General features: G+C 37.7%; 1 protein-coding gene and 1 pseudogene across 1 annotated transcript; one reads left to right on the top strand and one right to left on the bottom strand.

Moving 5' to 3' along the window:
* The first annotated feature begins 2527 nt into the window (after window positions 1-2527).
* On the top strand, window positions 2528-4699 carry LOC141441559 (facilitated trehalose transporter Tret1-like). Its single transcript, XM_074106326.1, has 3 exons — window positions 2528-2757; window positions 3622-3816; window positions 4407-4699. Exons 1-3 carry the CDS (start codon window positions 2566-2568, stop codon window positions 4674-4676), a joined length of 657 nt encoding a protein of 218 aa, XP_073962427.1. The 5' UTR covers window positions 2528-2565; the 3' UTR covers window positions 4677-4699.
* A 4003-nt stretch (window positions 4700-8702) lies between these two features.
* Window positions 8703-10449, bottom strand: LOC141441533 (lipase 3-like; annotated as a pseudogene).
* Window positions 10450-17991: the final 7542 nt, after the last annotated feature.

Consider the following 17991-nt stretch of genomic DNA (forward strand, 5'->3'; position numbering starts at 1 on the left):
AGGAGGGACGCTCGATTTTAATGAAATTTGCACTTTAAAGTTGAATATTTTCGCAAACAAATCACTGAATCGAAATATTGTTTTAGGCAACCCCCTAATGGTTTTAAAAAAACCTATCCAACGATACCACACTATAGGGTTGGATGAGAAAAAAAAAATCCCCTCACTTTTACGTCTATGAGAGGTACCTGTGAAAAAATATTTTTTTGAATTTTTAATTGTACCTATTTTGTACGGCATAGTTTACTTATATCATCATCATCCCAGCCTATATACGTCCCACTGCAGGGCACAGGACCTCACCAGAAGAGAGGGCTTGGGCCATAGTTCCACGCGGGCCCAGTGCGGATTGGGGAACTATGGAAAAAAACATCGAACTGTTACTTATATATTCGTGCAAACTAACAGCTTTCTAGCATTGATAGTCGTAGCAAAGCCGCGGACGGACAGACAGACATGGCGAAACTATAAGGGTTCCGTTTTTGCCATTTTGGCTCCGCAACCCTAAAAATAAAGTAAAGTGAACTGAAAAGATAAAAAACTAAATTCGATGAAATAATATCGATACAAGACCAAACACTAACAGTAAACTTAAAACATGTCGATAGTCCTTCAAACTTTAATGCAATGTGATGAAACGCAGTCGGAGGCATGAGATTGAGTGATAGGTTCCAACTGCATGCCTCCGACTGCATTTCCAGTAATAATACGAGTATTTACAGTGGCATTTAGTCAAACTAATTAAACCACATGCTTAAATATTTTGTCTTTTAAATAATTTATAGAATTAGGCGTTACTTTGTGAAGATCCATATCAACGAACTGTAAACAATCACTTACTTTGCTGACCTTATGATGGTTACATCGTATCGCATCATACAGATCCTCCACCTCCACACTGTTAGAACACATAGGTACAGATCCCATAAACCCAACTAGGGTTGCCAAGTCCTCAAACGTAACAGTTAGACAGATTAGCCAGAGTAGCCGGACTTTTGGGCAAAAAGGCTGGACGCTCCATCATGAAGGAAGCCTTATGCCCGAAGCTTTGACGCGCCAAAAAAATTTTTTTTTTTTTTTATAAATGGTAGCATATGTACTTCCTAGAGTTATAAACTCTATACCAAATTCATCTTAATCGGTTCAGTAGTTTAAGCGTAAAGAAGTAACAGGCAGGCAGACCGACACAGATGGAGAGACTTTGCTTTTGCATTTATAACATTAAGTAGGGATTTTGTGTCTGAGTATACCTATTATGACAAAAACTATGTATTAATATAACTGGTTATTATCATTTTTATTTTATGAACTTATATAGTCACTGGTCAGTTGTAAAAAGCCCAACAAAAGCCAGACAGGCCGGACGCCGTTTAATTTGGCCGGACAAGCATTGAAAAAGCCTAACTATGTCCGGCTTTATCCGGACGCCTGGCAACCCTAAACCCAACTATACATGTTAGAGTCTAACGTCTAGTAGCATGGTGAACGATTATGTTGCCCTGAATATTTATGAGCTCTAGTTGAGTTCGAAACGCGTCAGTTTTGTGTGGTGTTCTGGTGTTGATAGTTGGGTTTGTGTAATCTGTGTGTTCTTATAGTGTGGAGGATGGAAAAACATTTGTTGCGAAGACGTAGCTATCGTGAATCCTAATTGATTTAGTTAATGAATCGTAATTGTTTTAGTTCATTGGTCTGTCTTTTATTCGTATACGTCACGCAGTAGATAAAGATTACATAAATGTAACAAACCGCAATAAATTTAAGATATTAAATTGCCATTCTGAACTAAATAAGGCAAGTTAAATAATCCCATTTGTATTATTGACACAGTAGCTTGGTAACCATTTTATTGTTTAAACGGAAAACAAGATTAGACAAGATTAGTTTAATTTACATTTTACTATTTACTGAAATGATTATGTCGCTTATTTAACTTAGCTTTTTGTTTAGTTTGTTTATAAAACTTTTGACTTTTCTTCAATATCATCATCATATCAACCCACTGTCGGGTACAGACCTCCTCTCAGAATCATCATCATCATCAGCCGGTAGACTGCAACTGCTGAACAAAGGCCTTCCCCTTAGAACGCCATAATGAACAGAATCCCTCTCAGAAGGAGAAGGCTCAAACCATAGTTCCCACGCAGGCCCAGGGTGGATTAATAACTTTACACACCATTGAATTCCTTCGCTAGCTAAATCTGTGAAGAATTCTTAGACAATACGGCATATCATAAAAAAATCGCCAGGAAAATGTCAAAGTAACAGACGAAAACAAACGAATGCGAAAACAATAGAAGCTTACTCGTAGCAAGATTTTATGAGAGGAGTTTTTTTTCGGTGTTGTAGGAGTTTAGCACGCAGCACGGATTGCTGGGGACCTGGGTTCGATTCCCAGCGCTGGTATCTTTTTCTGGTTTTTCTGTGCATCCATGTCTCAGTTTGTATTTTTGAGAGGATAGACTTTACCATATTCTCAAAACGCGCAGGCCACACACACGTTTACACTCTTTTCCTTTCTTTTTAGTGTCTGATAAAATCCTGTTCAGAGCTTTCTGGATAGCGATGGTGGTGGCGCTCTCTCGAGAAGTATGTGGGGCGATTCCTGTCCTCAACTTTGCTGGCGAGATATTCACCATGGCTTCTGGAGGCTCTGGCTTAGTTTTAACAGCTAACCAGCAAGCTATGATGCTCGGGTTGGTGCAAGTTGCGGGAGCAGCCCTGGCTTCCAGCATCGTGGAGAAGACTGGAAGGAAGGTAGGTTGAAGTTCTTAATTTGAACTTATTCCTTGTGTGACTTCGAATTTGGGAATGAGTTTTTTTTATTCGACTGGATGGAAAACGAGCAAGTGGGTCTCCTGATGGTAAGAGATCACCACCGCCCATAGTCACCTGCAACACCAGAGGGATTGCAGATGCGTTGCCAACCTAGAGGCCTAAGATGGGATACCTCAAGTGCCAGCAATTTCACCGGGTGTCTTACTCTCCACGCCGAAACACAACAGTGCAAGCACTGCTGCTTCACGGCAGGAATAGCGAGCAAGATGGTGGTAGCAATACGGGCGGACCTTGCACAAGGTCCTACCACCTGCAAAGTGGTAGTGGTAGTTTTCTCTAACAGCCAAGATATGGGCAAAACAAAAACAATTATTTGGTTGCGAGAAACAAAGTACAAATTGCAAGAAATATTGTAAAACAATTGTCATGAAGCTGTTTAAAGCTAAATGTTAAAAATTAGTAAATGAAGCAGTCCAATTATCTATTCTATGTATCTATTATAGATCAGAATATACCTATTAAGAAACAAGAAGTGCCAATAATAGTCTCTTGGTACAAAAATTAATAAAAATAGATCCATCAGTTAACAGTGCTGTAAAAGTAATAAGAAGTATTTTAGAATAATTAACAGCTGATTATTTAGGTTTGATTTATTGCTAAAGGGTACATATTAGTTTGCGGTGGCAGGCGAGGGACTACTGAGACTACAGGCTGTATATATATGCTATTACTGGCGCGTGTTAGCCGTATCGCAAGCTAAGCAATCCTGTGTCGCTACAGCCAGCATTCATTCTCATCTGAGTTTTCAGCCAGTCATTATAACAATTGTCTTTTATTTTCCAGAAACTTCTCATCAGCACGTCTCTCGTATCTGGCCTGAGCATGTGCGGATTGGCTACATATTTCCTCGCCAAAAACTACGGTTTCTATGCACCTGACTGGCTGCCTATAGCCACATTGTGTCTGTGTATATTTTGCGATGCATCGGGGCTACAGCCTGTCTCCGTGGTATTGACCAGTGAAATGTTCTCGTTTAAGGTGAGATAAAACGAATGAACAATTTTAAAGTTTATACAATTTCGCTGTTAAATAACGGAACTCAAAGCAATAAAGAATGGCTATGCTTTAATAATGAAATTATTTTAGAAGATACTCATAAAAGAAAAGGCAAAGAGAAAAAATAAAGCTAAGTAAATAAGGTTAGCTTAGATCTAATGAAATAGTTCGGTATTTTATGGATGGTGTATTGTGTCTTTGTAACATAACGTTGGTGATCATGTTGGTTAGTTAAAATGAACTATACAGATGTAGTAATTAGACATGTTCATCTAAAAATATATTCCATGGGATGTATACCGAGTTTATCTTAAAAAATATCGAAAGATTATTAAGCTGAATCATTATCATAATCATAAAATTGTCGTGTCCGGACATAGTTTTATTTTAATTATAACCAACAACTTAAATACCACGTCGGTAGCCTAAAAGCGTGCAGCCCACTTGGTGTTACCTATGCAATTATGCATGCGGCTACGGAAGCCTATAGAGCTTGTCACTTCGGAGAACTCTCATGCGATCCGTTTCAAATTTATACACTTTTGTTTAATCAAAGTTTAATTTAATTTCAGTACCGAGGCACCGTCATGGCAACAGCAATGGCTTCATCATCTCTCGTAGACTTCATCCAAATGTTGTTCTTCAAACCACTAGCGAACGCAGTGGGAATTCACGTAGCATTTTACTTCTTTGGATTCATTTGCATAATATCTGCTATTTATGTGATACTGAAAGTTCCCGAGACAAAGATGAGGAGTTTGGAAGAGATCCATCGGGATTTAAGGACGAAGAAGGAGAAAGCGTTGGAAGATTCAAAAGATCCCAAGCAATTAGAAGCGTGAATAATAAATATGTTGTTGTTTAATAGGTTTTTATTTATTTGACTTTACTCTATTTATTTATTTAAGGAGAACCAACAGCTTAAAATACAATACAAATTGCAATGTAGTAGAAATAGCAACACAGAGTCAATTACAGGATACCACAGATAGTTATAGTTTACATGTTTAAGTTTAACTTAAACGAGGTGACGCGCACCATATCAAACGACACACCATGCCAAATAAAATACCACAGAATTTCAAATGGAATTACTACACTCCACAGCACATAGTACTTATTCGTGGTAGGTACATAATATAATAAAAAACATTACACACACGCAATATTAAAGAAATGAGGCTTATTAAGAAAACTTCTATAATCTGTGAAGATTTTCACTAACTTCATACACAATTTATTTCCAAATTAATCCAGAATACTTCACCAGGTGGTTTGGGCCGAAATTTTTGAAGCAAAATTAAGCTCCACTTTGACGTGGTACACTTTGAAAATCAACCAATGTTTGTTGAGAATATTTGTCGACCACAATTAAACGAATCAGTCAACCAACGTCAAGTCAGTCCTATAGTATTGTCATTGCTTAGTGCTAATTTTCATTAAAATCGAGCGTTTAAAAAAATCCGGTAGGTAGTAAGTACCTATGTCAAACTTACAAGGAAACCTATAACGCCTAAGTTTTCATGACAATTATTAGTAGTTTAAGAGTAAATAGCGGCTTAAGGTATAACATATACCTAAACTTGGAATATTCCGTACAAAATACGAAATCCTTAGAAAAATATTACTTAATTTTTTCGTAATGGCTACGGAACCCTATTTCGGGCGTGCCCGACACGCTCTTGGCCGTTTTTTTTTTCTTTTTATAATATAAGGCGGCTTTCACGGCGTGGAAAAATAGGTACTTATAGATAAATTACTGAGAGCGTGGAATTGGATAAATGTAGTGGTATTGTGTGTTTATAGGCATTGGAGAGAGAGAGATCTCTATATTGTTGTCTCTCTCTCACTAAGCGTCGAGTCACCTTCCGTGGCCTGACAAATGCTGAGTGGATTCCTTTTTCAACAAACGTATTTAGATAGTTATAGACTTATAAAATAAACTCCCAAAGGAATTGAAAGATGCACTTACACAAAAAACATATCAACTGTTTAAACACCACCAGGAGGAGAACCAGTCTAATTTTAATTGTTTCCATTCACATGACATGCTTAGAATTTTATTTTTTATAATTATTACTAATCTTATTACCTTTGACGATTTCAATACAAATTCTTATAACTAACATTTATGTAAATTATAATGTAATGATGTATTGAATGAATAAATAAACTAAACTAAACTAAACTAAAAAAAAAGGAAATGTTAAGTAAAATTCGAAATACCCTCGGAAACGTCTAACAGTGTAAAATATGCAAAAATAATAATAATAGTTGTAATGATAAACACAAAACATAATAGTAATAATCGTAACAATAACAATAATACGTTTTTTATTTAGGAAATGATCTCATTATGACAAATTACAATTAATTAAACTAATGAATTAAATTAAACTAAACTTATTTGAAATAACAATCGCCTTTGAACATCCTGTTAGTGTATTATATTATATTGTTGTAAATAATAAAAATAATAATAAATATCATGGGCCACTTCACCCCAATTGACCTAGTACCAAACTAAGCAAAGCTGGATGGATACTAGGCAACGGATACACATACTTATATCTATAGATTAATACATACTTAAATATTAAATATAATGACCCGGATAACTCACGTCTAAAATCGAGTTTAGCTCGACATACTTAAATATAAATTAAACATCCAAGACCCGAGAACAAACATTCGTATTATTCATACAAATATCTGCTCCGGCCGGGAATGGAACCCGGAACCTCAAGCTTCGTAGTCAGGTTCTCTAACCACTTGGCCATCCGGTCGTCAATTTGTCGCCGGTTTTATTGTTATAATAATGATTTATTATTAATATGGCTGTAGTACCTATGTCATATTTGCATTCCATTTCTGATAAATAAATTATTATGTTAAATTAGAAAATTGGCATATTTGAAGCATCCTGTACTGTGAGCGTGTGGACCGGTTTCTGGACGTTTTGTTGTCATCTTCCATCCCAGCCTATATACGTCCCACTGCTGGGCACAGGCCTCCTCTCAGATCAAGAGTTCTTGGGCCATAGTTCCCACGCGGGCCCAGTGCGGATTGGGAACTTCGCACGCACCATTGAATCGCTTCGCAGGTTATGCAGGTTTCCTCTCGATGTTTTCCTTCACCACAAGCGTTTTTTGTATTTTTATAATATTTTTTAGATAGGTGTTAGTACAAATGTATACTAAAGTAAGCATCAATTATTGTTATTTAATTTTATAACTATTGCGGAATGCAGAATCGATACAAACCGTGATGCGATTTAACGATGCCATAGATGATAGTAATAATGATAAATTGTATTTTTTCTTATATTGATTAATAAATAAAAAAGGCAATATTGTGTGCTGAAAGTATTGCGGTCCAGTTGCGATGCGTGAGCCGCTTTTGGGCATAACATCGCGACTCTAAATCTATGGCCTTTATTACTAGAATGACTAGATACTCGTAAAAAATATTTATTTGTAAACCTATACCTAGCTATCTATAACAATAATAACAAAAACTACTCTATTATGCTGAGTGGGGACCTGTTTAGCGTCATGTATGTCTTTATTTGTTCTATGTTTGTTCCTATGTTTGTTTTTTATGGCGTTAAATAAATGTATTTTCTTTCTTTCTTTCTTTCTTCTCTATTATGTCGTGAAAATTAAGTTTGCATCATTGTTCACGGAAACTATTCAAAACCAGTAAGTACCTAATCTAAAAAGCTTACAAAAAGTTGTTACAGTATATCTCAGGGTTCAAACAGGTTGGAAAGGGACGACGGCTCTTCCCGTAAACTCGAGATTATGTATCTTTAGTACTACATTTTTCTCTACGAAATTATGCTAATATTTTTAGCCGTTTTCGAGCTACATCTCGTTAAAGTTTAATACAAAAAACATATAGTTTCGACCGTAACAACTGATAAGTAAGGTCAATAAACGCACCTTGATCTAATTAGTACACAATAACTTTGTGACGTTACTGATAGATGACATAAAGCAGGTGCATTGACAATACTTTAGTTTGCAACTTATTTGTTTCATAGATAAATAATTACTTTGGATAATTATCACAATGACAATAAGCACCTCACAATCATGCCACACTTTTAAACCAATTTTAAACTAATGAAATGCTTATTAATAGGATTCGCGCTGTCATCGTTCATCCACCATTACGTCTCATATTTCGTTTTCTAGATCTTTTTTACCGTACAACGGCAAAACCTACTAGACACTGGTAAAATTGTCCTCCAATGGACAGCGCCATATTTTTCTAAAAAAACAACAACAAATGCTTAATAATGCCACTATTTGAGGCTAGAGATTATCTCAATTTGTTACTGTTATACGCAGGGTACAACAATACCTCTGAGACGTTGAGTTAATAGTGTTAATACAGAGATCGACATCCTCCACCGCATCCATCAAATCGTCAAACGATTTTACGTGCCTTTGACCGCGTTGCTAGCCATCGTCCCATAGTACCCCGAACATCTCAGGACGACTAACGCGGAGATGTCGTACGACTTGCTGCGGGGCTCGAAGAAAGAGTACTGCGTTATTTTCATCGAAATCCAAGTCGGGCGGGTGCAGATTTACTTATACGACCGTATTGAAAATTCTAATAACCCTCCTTCGGGCAGTCGGGTAAAAAGTACCCGTCGTCGTCCTTATCATCAAATACAGAGGGTATGATTGGCTTTTTGGAGTCTTTTTATATTTTTTATTTCAACTACAAATTCGTTACTTTTATGGGTATCCCGTGAAACCATATCGAAAATTCAAACTGATACGTGGATGCACAGAAAAACCAGGAAAAGACCAGCGCTGGGAATCGAACCCAGCTCCTCAGCAAACCGTGCTGCGTGCTATAACCCCTACACCACTGCTGGACAGGAGTCTAGACACGAATTTCTCCTATGCACTCATAGTAAAATACTAGTTACTTCATTTTTTCGTAATGACTACCGAACCCTATTTTGGGTGTGTGACACGCTCTTGGCCAGTTTTTTTGTTACTTTTTATAATATTTTCTTCTAACCATTACAACACATCGAATGCACATCCCTTATGTGGTACTAATTTTCGGAAACGGCCCTCGTCCCTTTCCACCCTGTATAAATATCAAAAGATCCTAGAATGCAACTGGGGCCGCAGATCGCCCCTCCTAAAACAAAGTCAAGTCAATCACACCTACGTGTCTTTACAAATCATTAATTTAGTCAATTCTCGACATATTTATTGAAAAGAAAAAATCATATTCGTTAGTCTTATCCAATTTTTCTATTACCTTTTCATTAAGAAGTGTAGGAGCATCAATTGCCCATAAGTAATCCAAGTGGTTGAACTCTGGATACGGTATTAAATACGTCTCCGTCGAGGCAGGCAATTTTGCCTTCAACATATTAACCGCTGTCTCGCTGGAGAGCGAGTCGTTCTTTGCCCAAAACATAGTGATGGGCAACGTGACTTTGCTAATATCATATTCCGGGGGCACCTCTGAACCATATACCCTCTGATTATTACTTCCGTAATCAAAGTGCTGGAATCTTTGCGATGTAATTAACTGAGCAAAATGTAGAGTCGTTTTCCAAGATGTACCATGCCCGAGGTGCGACAAAAACATGGGTAGAAGATCTTTGTTGAATTGCTTCATATCATAACCACATATAGAGAAAATTATTTTCCGACAATAGAAGCCGTCGTAGCTGTCCGGTTTACAAGAAGCCACTATACGACCTAAAGTGGAGTGCTTCGGGATAAACTCGTGGGAACCGTAGAGCATCTCCATGTAGGCCAGATTACTAGCGATGGGAGCGAAGAATTTTAGTGAAGATTTCACCTCAGCCATGTAGACTACCGGGGCTAGTGCGAAACCAGCTTTGAGGATATTATTATACTCCGGGCGGAGAGTCAACATCGCAAAAAGTATAGTCGTTCCCATAGAGTGTCCTATGTAAGTAATCTTATTGCCGTCTGATTTTACATTCATGATGTAATCGATGATTGCGGGCACGTCGTATAGAGCGATGTCATGCCAAGAGAAGTTCCAATAGGATTTGGTATTTGTTCTTAACCACGCGTGTTCTCTAGAATACTTGTTACCTCTAATGTTTGGCATCCAGACGTCGTAGCCGGTATCCGCAAGTGCGTACGCTAAGGACTTTTCAGGACCGTTAAGAATCCAATGGATGGAGCTCGCGAACATACCGTGATGAAGAAGAACTGTCTTCGATGGAACGTCATCAGTATTCTTCGATCGAGGAATCCTATGACATTAAGTATATATCCTTGCGAAACGACTGTGTGGATTTCACAAGTGTATCCATTTTTTGATATAATAGCTGGTACACTCAATACGATGTCTGGGTTCTCCAACCGTGCTCCACTGTCCTCACTAGGAAGATAAGACCAAAAATCAGCAACCTTCCTTCCGTTTTCCTTTACGCTTTCCACGTAACTGTTGACGGCTTGCTTGATTTTAAGCCGCTGTTTTTCAAAGAACTTGGTTGCCTTCCTTGATTGGCCGGTGAAGAAGTCCTGGAAGGCCTCGGTCCAGTTCATCGCGATGGGCAAGGCTGCGGTCGCAAAAATGAAAGCGAGTATGATACGCGTGCGCATGGCGCAGAGTTTTAAGCTCAGACTGAGCTCAGGGAGAAGCTTGCTGTAATATAGAATTTCTTCTGACCCGGAGCTAGGGTCAAAACGTAATGAGAGCTGTTATTGTGTCTGCAACTTACTATTTTTTAGTACCAATTCCTATGCATGTTCATTTATCTAATAACAAACAAACTTGTTGTTAGTTTCGTGTCCTATTAAGATATAAGAAAAATCCGGCTCTTAATTGTCAATTTTTGTTTTTTCGCCGATGTTGTCGACGGTTTATTCCACAGAAGCGCGAAATCTTTCAACATATTAGCAACAACAACAACAACAACAACTTATTAGCTGTAATCTAGTAAGATCACTTCAAGAATTTTGTGGTTTATTAATACAATTCAGATGATAATCACCGTTTTTGAAATTTACTGAAACATGTCACACCTTGGACTCACCGTAATCCTAAAATATGTGAAATAAGACCACAAAAGGTTTATAAATCTACGGCAACATTTTAGAATCTGGTAAAACTATCGCAATTTTATGTTTTTTTTTTTACTACCTTTCGTGAAGAAAACTACGTACTTTTTGCTGAATTCATGACGTGTTTTAGTAATTTAATTGCTTACCAAATTTATTGTAAATCTATTATAATAACAAATTCATTATTTTTCATAATACAACGTTTTAAACTTTCGTAATTTTCACTCATAGTCATATTACCACAAACGGGACTTATCACGCTAACACACACACAAGTAATATTTACCTCGACGTTCCGACCACATTTCAGTGGTATTTCAGTGGGGCGTGGTTGAGTCTACTCGTGACCACGACCACTGAAATGTGGTCGAAATGTCGAGGTAAATATTACTCGTGCGTATTAGCGTGATAAGTCCCTTTATGGTATTTATCATAATACACTCAACAAAAAAAATAGAAATTAAATATTTTTCCAACATTTTTTTTAAATGTGACTACAAAGCACGCGGCCTGGATGATAGGATCATCATTCGTGCGTGGATGTGTCAATCCGCTTCGCATTTTCAACGGAACCCTATTACTGAGACCCCGCTGTCTGTCTGTATATCTGTCTGTCTGTCTGTATGTCCGTCCGTCTGTCACAGGGCTCTATCTCTTGAGCCGTAATAGCGTGGCACTTGAAATTTTCACAGATTATGTATTACTGTGGCCGCTATAACAACAAATACTAAAAACAGAGTAAAATAAATATTTAAGGGCGGCTCCCATACAACAAACGAGATTTTTTTGCCGTTTTTTCTCAATATTAAAACGGCAACAGGTAGACGCTTCAAATATTAACAGAATATTTAATTGCATAATCAGTTTGAAACTAAATAATTAAATTAAAATAAAATTAATATGGGTCTCCTGATGGTAAGAGATCACCACCGCCCATAAACATCTGCAACATTAAAGGTATTGCAGATGCGTTGCCAACCTAGAGGCCTAAGATGGGATACCTAAAGTGCCAGTAAGTTCACCGGCTATCTTACTCTCCACGCCGAAACACAACAGTGCAAGCACTGCTGCTTCACGGGAGGATTAGCGAGCAAGATGGTGGTAGCAATCCGGGCGGAACCTGCACAAGGTCCTACCACCTGCAAAATACAAGTACAGTCAACAAAAAGTGCAGTCAGCAAAAAAAGATCGTATCAAAAATGAAATTTATACCAAAACTTTTTTAAATTACGATTTAATTTTGTAAGAAAGGGACAGTTATAGCAGCGAGCGAGCAAGAGTTGCCGGGGCAGAAGCGACTCAGATAGATTAGGGCAGTTTTTTTTTTAAACAAACAGTTCAACATTTTCATTCCGCGTCTTAATACACAAGGTTATCCATACTAATATTATAAATGCGAAAGTGTGTGTGTTTGTATGTTTGTCCGTCTTTCACGTCAAAACCGAGTGACAGATAGACGTGATTTTTCACACAGAGACACACAGGCTACTTTTTATCCCGGAAAAATGCACAGTTCCCGAGAGAACAGCGCGCGATAACCGAACACCACGCAGGCGAAAGAAAGCTTACTATAAAGTTGAGGAGTACTTATGTGATGATGCGACATGGCCAAAACTGAAAGCCGATGAAAAATTGGGATGTTGAATGTGTGATGTGATGTACTCGTGTTGTGTGTGTGTGTGTGTGTGTGTGTGTGTGTGTGTGTGTGTGTGTGTGTGTGTGTGTGTGTGTTTATGTCGGTGTATTTGTATTGTATAGTGTTGTGAAGTGTGACTTGGCAGTGTCCCGGCGCATTTCGTGTCTAGTTTCTGGTTCTGTTGCCGTTGTCCGCGTTGCAGAATTTAATTTATAATATTTATTAGTTTGACATTTGGAGACCTTATACATCTCCATTTCTTTATTTTAATAATTATTATTAGTTTTTGACCTTGGAGGCTTTTTACACCTCTGAAGATTGTATAATTTAATTAATTTAATTAGTTTACTTTGACATTTAGAGACTATATACATCTCTGAATTTTTTAGATTAGGAATTTTATTATTAACATAGGGACTTTATACATCCCCTTGCTGTATAATAATTTTATTATTAACTCAGGGACTTTATACATCCCCTTGTTATGTTTAAGGCTGTATATTGTTAAGCTTATGGATTTTAAACTTTTATATTTTTAGTTTAAATTCTAGTCACAGGCTCGCGACGTCGAAGTTCCCAAGACGATCCCATAGAGCTTATGGGAACGGAAGCAATACCATGCCCTCGGTACCGCTCTGCTTTCAGAGCATGACATGAGTGCGTGTGAGCTAACTTTGGGGGCGGCAGACGTGAACTTGCCTTCGAAATCCAAAAGCTTAATGGTTACTTGACCTGAAATGTATATTTCAGAACCAAATTATTGTTATTATTATTTTAAAATTTATGACGGTGGAAGCATTCTACACTTCCACTGAACGTAGATATAGTTTAGATATAGTTAGTGTTTAGTATTGTAACTAAGGGACCCCATACATCCCTGTATTTCTTTTATTATTATTTTTTGTATTTTTTTTTTCTTTAATTGTATAATATAGTTTTTAAGTATTTTATTTGTAATTATATTTTTATGAAAAAATGACTTTCTGCCAAGTTTCTTGCGGCGCATTCTTCTTGGCAATGATGGTCTTTCCGAAAGCGCTGGTAGTTTAAAAAAATGACGTGTAAAAGTGCCCATTGCGGCCTATTTACTGAATAAATCATTTGAATTTTGAATTTGAATTTTTAATTTGAAACCGCGGGCAAAAGCTCGTATTCTATAGAATGAAGTAAAGTTGAGATAAGCGATGCTGCTACGTAATTACGCATTTTTATCAGTCTGTAGTATTCCGTTTATTGTTGCCATATTATTATCAGTGTTGTTTACAAATATAGACAGGTGAACACGAGACGATTACGCTGTTACATACATCTATTTTCTAATACGGGGTGTTCGGCACATGGACCGTCAATTTTTTTTGGGAAATTGTTGGGGATATTTGCTATGTTTTCGGCCTTGGACCTTGGGTCCTAAGTAACGGTTTAGGAGATATGTTTTTTTTATATGTTTTTCTCAAATTTCCCGAAATCCCGCCTTTAAACGTTCGTTACGTTTTTATTAATGTATGTAAAATTATTATTTTTTTGTATTTAATATTTGGTAATACCTACATGCTGGTTTTTCTATGCATCCATGTCTCAGGCAGTTGTCTACCGCCAGCGAGGAAACTATTCGTTATCGACTATTTTCTCGCTCAAGAAGCGAACAAAATATATAAGATCCCGTGTGAGTAAAAGAGACATATATATTAATAGTTGATCGCGTATTATAAGCCAAGAGCGTGTATTATAGCGTATAGATATAGCATATAGCGTGTAGATATTTTTCTAAGGATTTCGTCATTTATACGGAATCTTCCAAGTTTGGGTATATTTTATACCTTAGGCTACTATTTACTCATAAACTAGGTACTAATAATTCTCAAGCAAACTTAGCCGATATAGTTTTCCTTGAAAGTTTTATAAACTTACTACCATCCTGAATTTTTTTAAAAATTTCCACCCACCGGTTTAAATTTTAGAGGGGTGGGAGGGGGACGACGTCGGTTTTAATGAAAATTTGCACTTTAAAGTTGAATATTTCGCAAAAAAAACACTGAATAGTTTTAAAAGACCTATCCAAAGATACCCCACACTATAGCGTTGGATGAGAAAAAAAAAACACCCCCACTTTACGTCTATGGGAGGTAACTTAAAAAAAAATGAGTTACACAAGCTAAAATTTTATTCCAATTTTTCTACTTGTCTTATTGTCATCCCGTGACATAAAAAAAAAAAAACTTTTAACCGGGCTAAAGGAGAATATTACCTGATTCCTCGATCAGTAGTATTTTAGTACAAAAGGCATCGGCTGCAGCGACATTCTCGTAGAATTTGTCACAAGCAATGCTTAGACTTATTAAAAGAGCGATGTTTTTAATAATCCACACTTCGAATTAAAAAAAAAAAAAAAAAGAGCTACACACCATGTTATAGGAGACGCGTACTAAAAAAAAAGACCAGTGAAAATAATTTTTAATATTAAATTGTGGATTCTTAATAAAACTTTAAATTATACTAAACTAGCCGTTACCGTAGAATTTGGTTTTCACTATCCCGTAGGAACTACGAAATTGTCCGGGATAAAAGCTATCCTATGTCCTTCCCCGGGACTCAAACTATCTGTACACCGAATTTCATCTAAATCGGTTCTGCGGTTTAGACGTGATGAAGTAACAAATAAACAAACAAACAGACTTACAAACTTTCGCATTTATTATATTACTGGGATTAAACTGCTCATGATTATAAATTATAAGCCAGGAACGATCCGACTAGTTTCCATTTTTTTGGAAAATCTTTGTCATACATAGGTGAGTGCGTTCACGACGGTGGCACTCCCCGCACTGCCGCACGGCGCTTCGTTCGCTGCGCTCGCGCAGAATCAACGGGGAGAGCGGGGTACCTACTATACTAGGTCGATGCTGCTGGAGTATCAGCATGTGATAAGGGGTCACTGCTACTGAACTACGGTAAGCAAACAATGCATACCGTATCCTCAAAATTACTGTCCAATATATTTCTCCCTGTTTGCTTCTGCGTGAGCGCAGCAAGCGAGCCGTCGTGCGGCAGTGCAGGGAGTGCCACGATGAAAAAGATCTTCCGAGAAGATCGAAACTAGTCGGACCGTTCCTGGTTTATAATCGTGAACCGTTCCTCTAAATCCTTTTGGCAGAGTGGACGTATTCGTTGGTTGATGATTGGCTGCAAAACTTTAAGACGACTTTCTTGAGTAAGTGTGGTGGTTTCTTCCTTTCACACTGTACTGCAGATCCCAGACTAGTCTGCAGGGTTACTACGAAATACGAAAATCGCGTGTCATTCGGTCCCTTTGACACTTACTCGTATACTATTTAATACGAGAAAGAGAGGGACGGTACGATACGAACTTCGATTTTGAACTTCGGAATAGGCCCTCTGGAGTTACTTGGCAATACAGAGTACTACTTACTGCCCACTGTTGCATCAAGTCCTTTAGTCGCCTTTTACGACACCCACGGGAAGAAATGAGTCCGTCATATTCTAAGGCCCTGTTCACGTTATTACGTAAAACCGTTCCAGTAGTATAACGCTGCGGTGCTCGATCGGTCTTATGTAACTTGTTTGGATTGTGACCCCGCAATGTATTGTTACTTAAACCGGCCTTAAACCGGGAACGATACGACACTACACTTAGTTCTACTGTTGTTGCATGAAAGGATGGACTCCAATCCGAGTAGCTACTTCTAGGTCAAAAGACGACTTTTAGACGACTTTTAGACGACTTTGTCTCCCGTAAAAACTACTATTTTATCGAAAATAGACAAAACATAGTAACAACATAACTTTATAATTATTTCTAGCGGGCCCATACCTTGTAATCCCTGAAAAGTCACTTTGACAATGATGAAACTTTGTTAACATTTTTGCCGTGGCATTAAAAATGGGGGTTTAATAGCGTAGGCTTTATAATAGAGTTTCAATAAAGTTTTTTTCAGCCAGATGCTTTTAAATGGTTCCCTAGCTATTATATGATGGAGTTACAACAGAGTAGGTTTACACCAATATCCAGGGGTAATAATATTTTATGCCCTTGTACAGCGTCAAGCAATACAAAGGAATCAAACAAGAGCTGAACCTAAGCACTAACATAATTAGAATTAAGATTAGCTTTAAGTTGTCTAATTTGCCCATCATTTCTACTTCAATATAAAAGCGTAATTTTGCGAAACACTAGACTTTTAACACAGCAGATATCGAAGTAGAAGTGAAAGGCAAATTTGACAACTTAAAGTTATCTTAATTCTAGTTGTACTACGGTGGATATGTGACTTATTGCTAATAGTTTAATTCAGGAGTTGCGTGAACTCTTCAGTCTTCAACATTAGCTGTTAATGAACTGGTTAAAAGTTTTTTTTTAACCCCCGACGCAAAAAGAGGGGTGTTATAAATTTAACCGCTATGTATGTCTGTGTGTCTGTGTACCTGTGTGTGTGTCTGTCTGTCTGTCTGTGGCACCGTACCTCTTAAACGGGTGGACTGATTTGAATGCGGTATTTTTTTATTGAAAGCAGGTTTTCTAGCGATGGCTCTTAGACATGTTTTATCATATTATATATTGAACTTTGAAGTGACAAAGTTTGGGGTTTTCCAACTTTTGGTTGGTTATTTACCAAAATGTATATTGGGTAGCTCATTGCTTGTAATTTTATGAACACATATTTTTGAATATCCACAATGATGCATGATATCGTTTTAAAAGGGAATTAGTATTTGGTTGATCATCATCATCATCCCAGCCTATATACGTCCCACTGCTGGGCACACGCCTCCTCTCAGAACAAGAGGGCTTGGCCTATAGTTCCCACGCGGGCCCAGTGCGGATTGGGAACTTCAAACGCACCATTGAATTGCTTCGCAGATTTGTGCAGGTTTCCTCACGATGTTTTCCTTCACCGCAAAGCTCGTGGTAAATTTCAAGTGTAATTCCGCACATGAATTTCGAAAAACTCAGAGGTGCGAGCCGGGGTTTGAACCCACGACCCTCTGTTTGTGAGGCGATAGGTCAAACCACTAGGCCACCACGGCTTACTTTTTTACTGACAAATGTGATGAAAAACATTGTATGAAATTACGAACATCGACTCATTAAAGCCCTCAGTAGGACTTTGGGTCACTAATAGACCGACTTTCTTATTTCCTTATTTACCGCCCTAAGACATAATGTTAACCTAACTTTGTAGCTTTTTCAAAGACAGCAGCGTCATTACCGCCTGCGGGTGTAGCTGTTAAGTATCATACGTGTGTTCATTACTCTGCAGCTTTTCCATCTGGTCCCAAGTGTGTCTGTGCCTGTAGGGAAATTGAAAGGCGGCAACATGTGAAGTACTTAGGGATTATTTTTGACCAACATCTCTCCTTTAAACAACATGTGACTTCGCTTGCATCTAAAACTAGGAAACTTGTCTACGTGATGAAGCG

Source organism: Choristoneura fumiferana, chromosome 24 (assembly GCF_025370935.1).
Source record: "Choristoneura fumiferana chromosome 24, NRCan_CFum_1, whole genome shotgun sequence".
Lineage (NCBI taxonomy): Eukaryota > Metazoa > Arthropoda > Insecta > Lepidoptera > Tortricidae > Choristoneura > Choristoneura fumiferana.